Source organism: Vombatus ursinus, unplaced genomic scaffold (assembly GCF_900497805.2).
Source record: "Vombatus ursinus unplaced genomic scaffold, bare-nosed wombat genome assembly UNPS02014790.1, whole genome shotgun sequence".
NCBI classification, from domain to species: Eukaryota; Metazoa; Chordata; class Mammalia; order Diprotodontia; family Vombatidae; genus Vombatus; species Vombatus ursinus.
In genome coordinates this window covers 1,066,623-1,082,258 of record NW_020954568.1, presented here as the reverse complement: position 1 = coordinate 1,082,258, position 15,636 = coordinate 1,066,623, and the positions used below count along the sequence as shown (strand labels likewise).

Below are 15,636 nucleotides of genomic sequence, written 5' to 3'. Positions count from 1 at the left end.
TCTTCTCATCTCACAGGACCTCTGGGAAGCAGGTGGTACGACGATCTCCATTTTACTGAACAGGTGGCCCACAGAGTACGTGGGAGCACTGAGACTTGAACTCAGTGCCCTGGATTCTGAGCCCAGGGCTCTTTCCTGAAAGGGGCATTTTGGTGGGGGCATTGAGTTGTGGAAGCTGTGATCTCTCTGCCGGGCAGAGAAATGTTCCCACTTGGCCTACGTGGAGAAAGTGACGTCTGAGCCCAGGACCTTTCTCTGATAACGTGATATGGTCTGGCTACTTGGCTTTGGTGAAGGGGGCAGGGCAGTGTACCATGTGTGAGAGCCCTTAGAGAAGACACCAGCTCGGTACAACTACAGGGGACTGGCCGTGGCCTCGGTCTATTTGTTGGAGTAGAATGAAAAAAGGAAGTGGGTTGGAAACCAGGAAACCACAGAATACTCTGCATTTATTAGGAAATGAATGGAAGATTAATATCCTGAAATTACATTGTGACCCTCATTAAGAAACCAACCCCCAAATCATCACAAAATTATTTTGATTGCCAGAAAGCATAATGCCCAGAAATATTCCCTATTCCAGCTCTCAGTCTCCATACCCTTAGACCGCATCTACTGTGCAGCTGTCAGACCAGATCAGGTCAGCCCTGGGAGGATGGGCTGGGGAGAAGCAGCCCCATGAAGTGAGTGTGCGGTCGGTTGGTAAGCCCCGCAGGCCTGCCGCTGCTGGCAGGGGTCCCCAGGGCTGGTTTGGGAGCTCCGTGTTCTAAAGCTACTGCCCTCCACAGAGCACACCCAGGCCCACCCAGGGTTTAGCCCTGACCACAGCCCGAAGGGGATGGAAGGTTGGACAATCTGCCCTTTCTCTCCAGCAGGAAACCTTTGGTTGGTAAGGTCTGGCTAAGCCAATTCCCTTGGCTAGACCGTCATGAGGAATACCAGGAGGGCATTTTCCATGTATTTTTGTCATTTGTGTGGATTGATGAGATATCGATTGCTCTCTGAGACAAGGCCCTCACAGTGGCTCCTCGGAAGACCGTCAGACCCCTGGAAGCCACGAGCAAGGTTCTTGTCTCCAGAGAGGAGCTGGCCTTTCCTGGTCCTCACAGCAGGACAGTCTAAAAGTCTCCTCAGATTAGGCCCCTTCTGCTTTCCCTGAAGAAAAGCAGAGAAGGGCAGCATTGCTAGCTGTGGCCTTCCCTTTGGGGCCCGGGGATGGGAAGAAGAGGGCAGGCCAGGCAAGGGAAACAGTGGACCCCTGCCACCTGCCTCAGGGAGCCTTTCTTGCGGTTCTGTTGTCCCGTGGCTCAGAGAGAGACAGAGTGAGAGATAGAGACAAACAGGGTGAGAGCATTGACACGGCACTGACGAATTCCAGCTCTCCTTTGGAAGGAGAAGCTTGGGTCCCCGAGAGCCTCATCCTCTGCTCTGCCCTAGCCCACGCCGTTTGGGTCTTTTCAGATGGACGAGGCTCTGCTGATTCTGTGGCTCCCCTCTGGGTGAGGGCAGCCCACTCATGGGCCTTAGGACGCCCTGTGCTCTGACGGTGCCCAGAGCCACAGCCCTTGCTGTCAGGCAGGGGAGTTCTCCTCAGGCAGAGGCCACCCTCATCTCTCAGCCGCCATGTTGTCCTCCAGTCGGGTGAAGGGATAAGGATGGGGGAGGCAGGCTTTGGTTGTCAATTACCTCCGTTCTCTTCCTTCACAATGTCCCCCAGCCCGCCTCCACCCTGGGGGCCCGGAGCCCGAAGGCCTCCATCAGGATGCTTCCTCCGGCATCCTCCTGGGAACCGTCAGCTGTTCATAGGTGGGGAGGGAGTTATTGCCTAGGAACATCTCGGAGCTGGACCTCTGGGCAGGCCTCCCACCGCCGCCGCCGCCGCCGCCGCCGCCGCCGCCGCCACCACCACCACTCTGATCCCCTTGCCGCAAGGCAACCAGGTGATGTAGCATGTCTGTGATGAGGTTAAGCTTCTGGTCCATCTGCATCACCTGCGAGGACAGACGGAGCCGTTAGACAGACCTCGCGGGGAGAAGGAGGAGCCCCTGAAACCTGGAATTAGCCTCTCCCCCACCCCTGTGGAACCAGGGCCCGGAAACCTGCTGGGGCCAAGCAGAGGAAAGTGGACCCCTCCGTGGGAGCTGAGGCGCTGGGAAGGCTCAAAGGCCAAGGAGAAGAGCCCCAGCGCGACCAGGGGCTGGATGGAGCCAGGAAGCAGGGACACCCCTGTTGTGACTTTGAAGCCCCTCTCCCCAACTCCTACCCCCATCAATCTGCAGAACTGGAGGGGTCCCGGGGAAGAAGGCGTCATCATCCCCCACGAGGCTCTCTAGGGATCTGGCTCCCTGATTGTGGTGAACCGCCAAAGACTGATGCAGCAGCTTAGAGTTGAGTTAGTTGGAAATAAATCTTTTTTAAACCTGTCAGTCAGCTGGTAAGTAAGTGCCTACTATGTGCCAGGCACTATGCTAAGTTTGGGGAAACAAAGAAAGGTGAAAGAAGCCCCTGCCCTCAAGAATCAGTTGGACTCAGGGAGACAACATGTAAACAGATAGGTACAGGTAAGCCAAGACAGGATAAATAGGAAATAATGAGCAGAGGGAAGAAAGACACCGGGGTGACGAGAGGCTGGGGAGAAGGGGGGGTTAGCTGGGACTTAAAGGAAGCCGGGAAGGTCAGCAGTTGGAGCTGAGGAGGGACAGCCTTCCAGGAGCTGGCGGATGGAGGGCCTTGTTCCTGGAGCAGCCAGGAGGTGGGGCACGGCATGGAGGAGGACAAGAAGACTGGGGGGCGTGGAAGCGGGTAAGTTAAGAAGGGCTCTGCATGCCAAACAGAGCATTTTGTATTTGATCCTGGAGGGCATAGGGATACACCTGGGGTTATTGAGTGGGAGGAGTGGGGGTGGTGAGGTGATCAGAGCGGAGCTTTAGGAAAATCACTTTGGAGGCTGAATGGAAGACGGATTGCAGTGGGGGCAAGATGGATTGCGGCAGGCAGACACCCCCACCAGCGGCTATTGCAATGGTCCAGGAGTGAGGTGAGGAGGGTCTGCACCAGAGTGGTGGCTGTGTCAGTGGAGAGAAGGCGGCATATCTGAGAGATGGAGAAAAGGTGAAATTAACACACCTTGGCACCATATTGGATGTGACGGGTGAAAGATGGTGAAGAATCCAGGATGACTCCTGGGTTAGAGCCTGGCAGACTGGGAGGGTGATGTTGCCTTCTACAGCAGTAGGGAAGGTGGTGGCGGGGAGGGCTTAGGGGGAAGGATAATGAGTTCCCTTTTGGACACACTAGTTTAAGATGTCTACTGGACATCCAGTTTGAGACGGGAGACTGGATGTCAGCAGAGACATTGGGGCAGGAAAGGCAGATCTGAGAATCATCAGCATAGAGACGGTAATTAAATCCAGGAGCTCATGAGGTCACCAATTGAAGTAGTATAGAGGGAGACAGAGCCCAGGACAGAGCCACGAGGGATACCTCTGGCTAGAGGGCGAGATCTGGAAGATCCGACAAAGGAGATGGAGAAGGAGTGGCTGGAGAGGGAGGAGGAGAGCCAGGAGCGACGGTGTCCACCGAAACCTAGAGAGTGACAAGGAGAAGAGGGTGAACGACGGCGTCAGGGACTGCAGAGAGGTCCAGGAGAATGAGGATTGAGGAAGGGCCGCTGTATTGGGCAGCTGAGAGACCACCGGCAACAGGAGAAAGGAATGATTGGATTGGAGCTGGGCTGTGAAGGGTTAAGAAGAGAGTGAGGGAAGAGAATGTGGAGGCATCTCTTGTAGATGGCCTCCTCAAGTGGTTTAGCCACAAAGGGCAAAAGGTAGCCGGGAGGAAGGGAGCGAGTGAGAGTGTTTTGAGGAGGATGGGGGAAACATGGACTTGTTTCTACAGAAGGAAAGATCCTGTAGACAGGGAGAGACAGAAGATAAGTGATAAAAGGGGGGTGGGATGGAAACTCACAAGTCATTTGGACAGTCTCGAACCCCATCATCCAATTTTGGAAAGAGGGCAGTGAAAGCGCCATGGGGTCATGGGAAGAGGGCTGGATTTAAAGCCAGAAGATCTAGTTTCTAGCCCCCGCTCTGACGCTGCCAACAGAATGTCCTGCATGACATTCTGTGGGCCTCAGAGTCCTCGGGCCTACAAGGCAGAAGTTACATTGCTGTTGTTGAGTCATTTTTCAGTCATGTCTGACTCTTCATGACCCCATTCGGGATTTTCTTGGCAGGGATACTGGAGTGGTTTGTTATTTCCTCTCCAGCTCATTTTACAGATGAGGAAATTGAGGCAAACAGGGTTGAGTGACTTGCCCAGGGTCACACGGCTAGCAAGTGTCTGAGGCCAGATTTGAACTCAGGAAGATGAGCCTTCCTGACTCCAAGGCCTGGGGTGCTATCCACTGCACCACCTGGCTGCTCCTAGGAGTGAGATTACATGCCCCTCCAGTTTCTACCATTCTGTGCTTCTATTTCCTTAGCTTGTTTGGTTCTAGAGGATGTGAACACCATCTTCTAGCTTCTAGAGTGCCTCTGGAGAGGGAGGAGGATGAGGGCGGGGCTCTCCCCGCGAGTCTGTGCCCACCACGGCAGGCCTTCCTTCCCCCACTCCCGGCTGTCAGTCCAGGAGGCGGACCCTGGAATGGGTTTAACTCCCTGGACAGATATGGAGAGGAAGCTGGCATGTGTGGGAACTGTCCTAGGCCTCTTGGAGGATGCCAGGGAGAAAGCCCATCACAGCCTGAATCTCGGGTCAGACGCTACGAGGCTGGCCCTGGGAAATGCTTCGAACGCATGGCCTGACCCTCAAGTCTGTCGCTCTACCCCCTTTCCCACAATGGCAGGAAGGTCATCAGTCCCCAGGAGGCTCGGGCTGGGGGTGGGGCTAGGGGAGGGCTCTGAGAAAAGCCTCTGGGAGTTTGTTGCCCTCTGCTGTCCTCTCAAATGAGAGGGTATTTGTGAAAAGAAAAACGGGTGCTCAGCACGGTGCCTGGCACATAATAGACACAATAATACATAAATGCTTCTTCTCCTCCCTTCCCTCCTGTCATCCAAAACTGGGCTGTGGCCTTGTCTAAGTGAGAAGACATTCCCCACCAATGGGCTCTGAGGACCTGGGGGATGGCCGGGAGGCTGGGAGGCTGGATGGACCTGGAGACGGGGATGGACTAGGGCCGGGAGAGGATGTCCACAGTCGGCCTTCCCATCTCCTCTTCTGACTCGGTCACTCGTTACTTGTGCGGCTCAGACGTTTTCTGTGCCTCAGTTTCCTCATCTGTAAGCCAAGCCAGTTGGACCAGAGGATCTCTGAGGGTCCTTCTGGTGCTCCAGCTGTGACCAGATGTCCTTGGTCGCGCCTTCCTGCTCTGAGGTATACAACCTACATGACATGGCTGAGTCCTCCTGAGGTGGCTTGTCCATTTCAGTTGCCAGGACCGGCTCCACACTTGGGCCATATGTCTCCAGTACAGGCAACAGTGTGGACCTGGGGCTAGGATGGGCACATCCCCGTACACGAGGTTCTAGCCACAAGAAGTGGTCCTTGGTTATGTGGAGACAGATGTCTGATGGCTGGCACTGAGAGTCTGCTATCCCGGTTCATTTCTTCTGAGAGGGGGCAGAAAGAGGAAAACTATTGCCAAAGAACGAATTCGATGTCCGGTGTGTTCTTAGCTCTGTGTCTGCAGTCACGGAGAGGCAGCCAGAGGAAGGTGCCTCCCCTGACCCTCCAGAGGCTCCCAGGCTATCCCGGCAGAGCAGGCAGGAGCCCCGCCACGCAGACTTCAACACCAAGAGTCTACACCCCTCCAAGGCAGCATTCAGGGGTGGGAGGGATTCTGTGAAGACTAGTGAAAAGTCTGGCCCGAAAGGCTAAAGAAATCAGCAGCTGGAGTGCTGCATGGGGGGGAGGGGGGAGAGAGAAAAAGAGAGAGACAGACAGAGAGAGAGAGAGAGACAGAGAGAGAGAGAGAGAGAGAGAGACAGAGAGAGAGAGAGAGAGACAGAGAGAGACATGGCTTCTTGGTAGCCTGAGTCAAAAAGGCAAAGATGTTTTTGTGAATTGGAAAATCTGTGGCATCATCTATTCAGTCAACAAGCATTTATTATGTGCCAGCCACTAGGCCAAGCTTTGGAGACATAAAGAAAGGCCATAAATCCGACAGTCCAGGCTCTCAAGGCTCAGTCTGATGGGGAAGGCCATGTTCTTACAACTACGTATAAACAACTATGTATATATAGAAAAAAAACTGGAGATGATCTCCAAGAGGGGATACTAGATTTAGGGGGATAGAGAAAAGACACCTGAAGAAGGGAGGATTTTTGCTGAGACCTAAAGAAAGCCAGGAGGTGGAGGGGAGGAGGGATGGCATTCCAGGTATGGAGCACAGCCGGAGCAAATGCCTGGGGTCAGGAGGTGGGGGTTTCATATAGTAGGAACAGTGGCTCGGCACAGAGCCCAGCTCCCCGGCACGTGGCACGGCGCCTTCCGGTGGAGTTTAACTGAGTCCCACCTTTGACAATCTCAGTGACTATGAGCAAGCTCATACCCCTTGGAGTCACAACTTCCTCATCTGTAAAATGGGAATAACCGTCCCTGTGATAGAAAGGAAGGATTTCCTAACTGTGAGCGCTGTCCCAGAGTGGAAGGAGCTCCCCTGCAGTTTGTGTGGACCCCTCCCTAAGGGCTGGAAGAGCCTTCCTTGAGGGATAAAGGCTTGGGGGGCATCAGGACTTATTGGCCCGGAGATTCCATCTGGGGATGAGAGCTTGGATTCAGGGGTCTTCTGGTTGGTGCCGATTCTGTGTAAGGGGCATGACCCATCAGTGCTGCTGCACTCCAGAGAGGTGAGGGATTCCTGGGGGGAGGGGCTGGGCGTAAGCCCAGCAGGCTCAACGAGCAGAGCTGGGGGTGGGTGGGGAGCAGAGGCTGGGGAGGCGGGGCAGCAGCGGCAGTGAATCAAGGCTGCTCCCCAAATGGCATTTTCTGATCTGGGGGAGGGCCAGCAACCAGGCTTAGACCCGATGGGGACGATCGGGTGATAAGGGAAAGCCTAGTGGCTCGTGACTTCCAGAAGCCCCCCGCAGCGTCAGGGGCCTTGGCAGAAGGTGGCAGTGGGCTGGAAAGGAATGCTCTGAGTCATCCGTCTGGGTGCTGGGAATACACTGGCAGTGATGGGCTCCCTTTCTGGTTCTAAGGAGCCGCACTTGGCCTCTGAGGGCAGACACTAGCCCGGAGGCACGGGCAGGAGCAGAGCACGTCCACCCAGTGTCCACCGGGAAGGGGACCGAGCAAGGCCAGGGGCTTTCTAAAGTCTGTGGACAGATTGAACGCTTCTCCTTGTGAGGGGGCAGGCACGTGGTCTCCAGGACCTCTGAAAGCCACTTTAACAAAAATGGGAGGCTCTACTCAGGGCAGATGGGTGTCCGGCTTGGCCAGCCAGGAAACAATCAGCCTTCTCTTCTCCAGGGCCTCCCTCCATTCTTCAGAGCAGCAGAAATAAGGAGACAGTGTTCACGGGTGAGTCGTGGGGTACTCCTCGAGCCTCGGCTGACAAGCCTGCCAATGGCCAGTCTTCTGGAGGGCAACGGCTCAAGGGAACGGAATCTAAAGGGGCCCATGTCCAGCTCTGTGCCCAGCTGGGTTCTGGTCTCAAAGACCCCACAGCTCAGGTGGGAAGTCAGAGAAGATCTTCATCACCTTGTCCTAGCCGGTCATATCACAGAGAAAGAAACCGAGAAAGCCCAGAGAGAAAATACACGTCCGGGGTCCCACGGATGGTCAGCGGCAGAGCTGGGATCCGTTCTTGGGTCTTAAGGCTTCAAGCTCAGCGCTCTTTGCATTGAACTAGCCAATCCATCGATCAACACACATACATATACATATGTACACACATATGCAATACAATACACATGCATACATGTACAGTACAATATACATGTGCCTACACATACATACATACATACGTCTCTCTCTTTCCCTCTCTCTCATATGTGCTAGCCACTGTGCAAAGCTCCACGGATACAAAACCAGTCTCTGCTCTCCAGCAGCACATCCCATATCTCTGCCCTCTGCACCCCAGTTCACAGTCTGGGCGGGAAGAAAGACCACATTGGCAGGAAACAGTGAAAGCGCAAAGAAAGACAGGAAGCAATGACGGCCACATTCCAATAGAATCTGTACATGGCTCTAGGAGGAGCTCGGAGGGAGAGCCCAGTGGGAACTAATGGTCTGGGAGGGCTTCCTGGAGGAGGAGCGAGTGAGTGTATGTTTGTTTCCTTGCTAGAGCTGACTCCATTTTGTATTCAGCCACCATTTTGTGGTGAAGTTTCCAATGTTTGTTCTTTCATGTTGTCAGTATTAAGATAAATATATGTGTGATATAGGTTGTTAAACAACATGGGTGTGTCAGAAACAATTGACAAATATATGAGAACCCAGACAGGACAGACCGCCAAGGGGAAAATTTGGTAAACAGCCTGGTCATCAGCATAGGTAGCGACCAGACTAACTGGTAAAAAATTAGATTCCTGGCCACCAACCAAACAGCTTGGGTGTAACTTGGTGTAATCAGCTAATGCCCATAGCTAGCACTATCTAGAACAATAGGGAACCCAATGGAGAGACCCCCTCCCCCTCCTCCAGCCTTCAGTTTGCTCTTGGGGCAAGCCCAAAGCTGGTTCCCTTCATCTGTGGCTCAAGCTTGAGGACTCTGCTAATTGCTTGATGGAGCCTCGACCTGGGAGGGGGACACGTGGCTTCCAGCTGGGCAGAGGGGGGAGCCTTGCTGTTGAGCCAGAAAAAGACATGCCTCTTGGCAAGCCCTAGGAAATCAGCCCTCTGGGGGTTAATGTTTACATTGTCTATTAGATTATATGCACTGATGCTGGTACTGAGAAATCTAAGTCCCAGCTGGGTTTGTCCCACCCCTTAGCAATGGGTGGGGGGGTGTGCTCCTGCACTGCCCATACCAAGGGGTTGGACCTGGGGGTCTACAGACAGCAGTGAGACCAAGGACAATGTGGAATCTCCCACCGCTGATGATTTGCCTTTGGAATTCGGACACTCAGACACGCAGCCTCCACCAGACACATAAACACACCAATATGGACCCCCATGGGGGCACCTCAGAGGCCTGCGGGCCGGGAGCCAGCAGTCTGGGCTGGGAATGGGAACTGGGGCATCACCAGGCAGATGGGCCCAGAGAGAGCCTCGACTCCTCAGAGAGCCGGGGAGACCAGGACCTGAGCTCTCTGGGGGTGTGAGGACAGATGGAAAAGGCTGGCATTCTCCCCCATCCCATGCCTGCCTGTCAGTTTTTGGTTCCCTGAGAAACCCTCATCTTGGGATTGAGGGGCTTAGCACAGTGCTTGGCACACAGTAGGCACTTAATTAATGTTTATTGGTTGATGGGGGGCAGCCACGAGACCAGTGAGCAGAGAGAATCCATCCGTCCTCCCCAGACTGAAGGAGTTGGGGGTTGTGAGTGGGGGCCTGAGAAGGGGTTAGGGACCTTCTGGAGGTGCCTGTTCCAGAATTCTGGGAGGGAGGTCTGGAAGGAGAAGAGACCAGCCCTGGGAAAGGCTGAGACAAGCTTCCTCTTTCTTCTCTAGGGAGCGGCTCCTAAATGCACCTGAAACCTGCCTGTCTGAGGCCTTTCCAGTGCCCGGCTGGCACCGCCCTCATGCAAGGGGAAACCATTTGTCTCCCCAGCCGGCTAAGGCAGCTTCTCAGACCCTTTCTGGCCCCCCTCCAGTCTGGGCCTGGCTCTTTCCTGAGGAAGTGCTGAGTCTCCGGAGCTCCTGGGACAGACCCACCTGCAGCCACAAGCTGACAGCCACTGTCATCGGGCCAAGCTAGGGAGAACGAAGGGAGAGCTGCCTTTACTCAGGGAGCCTGGTCTGGAGCCCACGGCCGTAGGCCAGCCCCAGCTCAGGAGCACCCTGGGCTCTGGCTTCAGCTCTGCCAACAACGTGGGACCTTGCGGGTCACCTCCCCATTCTGGGGAATGGGAGGCGCATGCTCTGGCAGGCCTGGGAGGGAGATGCCTTATGCCGCGTGGGCTGGTGGCAGCCTGCCCCATCAAGGGCCGGCCAGGGCCAGCCTGGCTGACTCTCCTCCCTGTGAGCCCTGAGAGGATTCGAGGCCTTAGCGACTCAGTCTACCTACCAAGTGCCAACAGAAGTGGGCAAAGCTAGCCTTCCAGTGACAGCAGCCAAGCAGGGAAGCCTGCCCAAGGCCATCATTTCTATGTCAACAGTCAGACAATGCCTATCTCCCGAGGGCCTGGCTGAGGAAGGGGCCGCCTCCTTTGGCCTTCAGCCCTAATGCTGTGGCTGGAGCAGGTAGGACAGGGTCATGGGAATGGTGGGGTCCACTGGAGGCCAGACAGAAGGTTGTGGGCACCTTCCTGGCCTGGCCTTCCAGCCATCACCAGATTTCTTCTGGTTTACCCGGCAGCCTTTCACAGAAGAATTATCCCCCTGGAGGAGTCTGGGGATGCCCTGGATGGCAGGAGGCAGGAGCTAGATGTTGGGGTTAGAGTTCAAGTCTGGCATTGGGTTCGAGGTGGGAGTTGGGTTAGGATCAGAATTATGGCAAGAGTCTAAGCTTGCATTCCAGTTGGAATTAACATGAAGATAAGAGTCCAAGGTGGGGTTGGAGGCTGGTTAAGATTTTTCTTGTTGTCAGTCATTTTTTAGTCGTGTCTGACTCTTTGTGACTCCATTTGGGGTTTTCTTGGCAGAGATACTGGAGTGGTTTGCAATTTGACAGATGAAGAAACTGAGGCACATAGGGTTAAGTGATTTGCCCAGGGTCACACAGCTAGGAAGGATCTGAGGCTGGATTTGAATTCAGGAAGATGAGACTTCAGGACTGCAGGCCTGGCGCTCTAACCACTGTACCACCTGGCTGCCCTGAGTTAGAGTTAGACTTGAGGGAAAGACTAGGGTGTTTTGGGTTTGGGGTTAGATGAAACGGTAGCTTTTGACTGAGCTCAATTACGGTTCATTTAGGGTTTTGTTGAGAATAAAGCCAGGTTCTAATTCTTCCTTACAACATCACTAATGGGAAAATGTGTTTAATAAGAATGTATATGTAGAGCTTATATCAGATCGTCTTGGGGAGGGAGGAGGAGAAAAATTTAAAACTCAAAAGCTTACAGTAGTGATTGTTGATAAATCAAAATAAATTAATTAAAAAAAAAAAAAGAATAAAGCCAGGGCAGGGCTGGGGCTGGCTTTCACTAAGTGATGACGGGTTTGGGGTTTGGGTCAGTGTTTGGGTTCGGGGTTAAGGCGGGAGCCCCCATGGAGATGAGCAGCAGTGGACAGGAGAAAGCTCAGCCTGGGCTACCCCCCATCCCTCCCTTGCCCACTGTACCGCACTGCCCCATCCTCCCCCTCCCCCATCCCCCCTCCCTACTGTACCGCACTGCCCCCTCCCTCCCTCCCACACAGCCCTGCCCCATCCAGGTCAGTCAGCAGGTATTGATCACACATTTCCCCAGGCCAGACTCTGGGCTCTGCAGGGATGAGACGCATTTTTCACTGTTGGAATCCATCCCCTGGCGCCAACAAGCCCAGAGCCTTCCTCCACCCCAGCCCCATCTTGCTTCATGCTCCCTGTTCACCGGCCCCCCTGCCCCCAGGGCTCCTCCAGGCCCCAAAGAACCCACGCCAAAGCTGGGCCTGCAGCCCTCGGCCCTCTGCTGCCCAGGCAGACGCCCCTGAGGCTCTGGGCAGTCCCCCCCTCCCGCTGGCCCGGGCTTCTCCCCCTTTTGTTGTCCTGTCCAGCCTCACATTTCCTCACAACTCTTGCTCACAGGACAGCTCTGGTCCAGAGCCCCAGAGGAGGGGCAGCTGGCGGCAGGGTGGGAGGGGATCCCGCTGGACCCAGCCCTCAGTAACCCCTTGGGATAACACTAAGGTGGTCCAGGCAGCATTCAGTAAGCACCTACTGTGTGCAGAGCCCTGGGCCAGGCCTGCGTGGGGAGCCAACACAAACTGTAACCCACAACGTTACCCCCCATCCCACTGGGGGGGCAGAAGCAAAGAGCCCCCTGAGGCACTGGCGGGGCAGAAGCAAAGAGCCCCCTGAGGCACTGGCGGGGGCGGCATTCCTGGAGGGGCTAGCTCTGAGCTGGGCTGGCGTTGAGGTGAGACTGAAAGGGGTTTGGGATCTGAGGATCTGTGTTCAAATTCTGCCTCCCTGATGTTGCCACCTGGATCTGGTCAGCAAGTCGCCCCCTTTGTGCTCTCAGTTCCCCAAACATAAATCAATGACTAAATGAACTTTAAGGCGCCTTCCTGCCGACCCGTGTGAAGTTAAGGCTGAACGTGTTAGCACAGACCAGAGCAGCAAGACCCTCAAAGGCCACCTCCTCCACCCCATCATTTCGCAGCAGAGGAAACTGAGGCAGGGTGGGGAGGGGCAAGGAGAATTGCCCTGTCCAGGTTTACACAGGCAGGTGTCAGAGACAGAATTCAAATCCAGGTCCTCTGGCTCCAGGACCAGTGCTCTTTTCGCTGGATTCCATAACAAGCAGCGGTCTTCCAGCCACTGGTGCAGACCCTCCCCTTCGACCCCAAGCACTAAATAAGGGAGCGGATGACAATCATTCTCATCTCATGTCAGGTGAGACTATTTCCTCCATGTCACAGGGAAGGACTGGGAGCCTTCAAGGTCCCACACCAAGGCAGGATTTGAACCCAGGGCCCTTGGGTCAGTCCCCAAACTGAGCAGCTATGCTGCCCTTCTCAGAGTGGCCCGGCCGGTATTGCCAGAGGCGTCAGCACCCAAGGGAAGGACCCAGCAGATTGGCCAGCCAGTGCTGCCCAAATGGCCCAGTCTCAGTGCATCTCAAGGTTCTTTGCCCAAAGGCTCAATCCCTCCTGGCCCTCAGGCCTTCCTAACCTCTGTTTATGCTGACTCCACAGCCGTGGCTGACAGCTGGGTCCACGTAATGACTGGTTCCAGGTCAGAAAAACAGCCTCATAAACAGCAGAGGGAAACTGGTGTCTCCCAAATGTGTGTCATTGTAGGGCAGAGCACATCTGTAGAGGGAGGCCTCCCCATATCCAAACAGTAGCTGATGGCAAATGAATTTTATGAGCCTTTTCCCCAAAGTGAGATGATGAAAACCAGGGTAAGAAGGGGGGCAGGGCTGGTAAGGGGTCAGGGAGGAGACTGGGCCATGCCCAGTGTTTCTGCCTTCAAAGCTGCGCTGGAAGGGACCTAGAGGTGTCTGACCCTCTCCTTGTACAGTTGAGGACACTGAAGCACTCCAGAGAAGGGAGGGGCTTGGCCTAGCTTAGCCCGGCTGCTCTCCCGGAGGGCTCTGGTTGTCCCATCCCAATGGGGACCCTCCTGTGGCCGGATCCTTCGGCAGTGACAAATGTCCCACCGACTGGCCCAGGCGCCTCCCCAAGCGGCCCACCCAGGACTTTCCAGCTTCTGCTCCAACTTCAACTTTCATTGGCCCCAAGGTTTTAGATGCCTGAGGAATGGACGATATCCTCTCCTTCTTATTCCCCCTCAAAAAAAAAAACAAACTTAAACCAAGGAGAAATAACACAAAACGAGAAAGCCTCGAGCCCAGCCAGGCAAACCTGGTTTCCTTCCAAAGTCAACGTCGTGCTTCTTGGTCAGTGCCCAGCACGGAGCTGAGGCTCGGACCAAAAGCCTCCTGCCTGGGCCTGGCTCTTTGGGGCCACTGTGGCACAGTATACACGGAGGTTGCCAGGCTTTGATTAAAAAACAAGCCCTTGGAGGCTCCCGTCCTCCCTGGCATCTCCATGAGTGGCTGGATGGTGGGTGACCTCATCCTCCGCCTTGACCACTAGCACCTGGGCCAAGAGGTTTGGCTGATAGGGCACGCCTCCCTCTGCCCAGAAGTCACAGAACCCATCCTATGGAAGGCACTGCCCAGGGCCGGCGGTCAGCCCCCGTGTCCAGCTCCTGGCCTCACACACCCCTGACGACCTGCACGCAGGCAGTGAGCTCATCCCATGAGAACGCTGGATTCGAAGGGGAGACGAGGGGTCCCACGGGTGGCCAGCCCGAGCATGGGACCCATGGGATGTCGGCAGACCGAAAGGGAAGAATGAGCCTCTGGGGGAAGATCCCCTCCAGGAAGTCACGGGACACTGAATTCCATTCAATCCAATTCAACAGCATCGATTAAGCTCCTACTGTGTGCAAGGCAAAGTACTGATATGCTGGAAGCTAACAGATTTTCTTGGTTATCCATGGACATAGAGAAAGCTTCACTTACTGGAGTTTTGTGGCATGACCAGTTCCAACTGGGGTTTGTGGCTGGGCTCATGTTGACCCCCGTCCCGTCTCAGCAGAAAAGAGTTACTAAAAACGAAGCTGATGCCTGTCCATTGGGGAATGACTAAAAATGCTGCGGTGCTGGAGCGTAACGGCATAGTGTGGCGCTCTAAGAAATGGCCAAAAACTGAAAAATTCAGAGAAGCCAAGGAAGCTGCATATGACCAGATGCAAAATGAGGTAAGCGGCACCAGGAAAACAGAACCGGGAAAAAAAGAAACAACAACCCAAACCCAGACGGTGAAACTGCGTGCTGCCGGATTACACTGCCAGCGCTCCGTGTCAGGTAATGTGCCTCCCTTCCTTCCCTGCAGAAGATGAAAGCCCCACTGGGCAGCAGTAAGGGACTGTGGGGGGGCCTCTATCACCACGCGGGTGAGCTTTCTTGAACAGCTTTCTCCTTCTTTTCATTTGATCATTTCTTCTCCATAGGAGAGAAGAAATTCCGAGGGGAAGGGGACATAAAAAAACATATCTGACAAATTAAGTTTAAAAAATTAAAGAAGTTTTCCAAACCACTGGGTAATCGAGCAAGATATCAGGGGAGAATGCGAACATTACGGGAGAAAGGAAAGTTTTCAAATACCCTTCAGACCACTTTACTATTAACCAACAGCAGCTAATTAGAAACGAGTATCTTTGCCAAGAAAACCCCCACTGGGGTCATGAAGGGTTGAACACAACTGACACGACTGAACCACAACAGACCTGACACCGCCGATTGTGGACAAGTCACCAGACCTCTCCGAGCCTCAGTTTCCCTACCTGTAAAATGTGGTCATAATGCCGATGCCTCCTGTTTCCCAGGGAGGTTGTGGGGAAATGGTTGGGTGGAGCTCCCAGAGCTGTGGAAAGGGATGATGGGCCGACGCAGTCTGGTTCTGGATGCCCCAGGGGAGCGAAACATCTCTTACAAAGAGTCTACCATTCACTTAAAAAAGACTCAACCCAGTGCAACTAATTTAGACTGTGTTTCCTTTAAATGATTGTGAATTATTAAGGTTTGACTGGGTTGTAGAAAGCCAAAGACACCAGAGAAATGTCTACAGAGTTTGCTGGCTTTAGAGATGGGTCCTGTAGGGGGGCAGGGCGGGGACCAGGAGTGAGGCTGGGGCTGAGTAGGGTCCTCTGGGGAGTGGGGCTGGAGCTGGGGCTGAGCAGGGTCCTTTAGGGAGCAGGAGGGGCTGGGGCTGAGCAGGGTGTTGGGGTGGGGAGCAGGGCTGGTGCTGGGGCTGAGCAGGGTCCTCTGGGAAGTGGGGCTGGGGCTGAGCAGGGTCTTCTTAGGGGGAGCAGGAATGG

At 54.6% G+C, this 15,636-nt stretch overlaps 1 protein-coding gene across 1 annotated transcript in view; it reads right to left on the bottom strand.

The window, feature by feature from the left end:
- Positions 1 to 429: 429 nt before the first annotated feature.
- The window catches only part of KCNQ1 (potassium voltage-gated channel subfamily Q member 1), a 361,243-nt gene continuing 346,036 nt past the window's right edge, over positions 430 to 15,636 (bottom strand). The window contains exon 16 of the mRNA XM_027868695.1: positions 430 to 1,991. Coding sequence (XP_027724496.1) covers positions 1,758 to 1,991 — 234 coding nt within the window. The 3' untranslated portion in view covers positions 430 to 1,757. The remainder of the gene's footprint in view (positions 1,992 to 15,636) is intronic.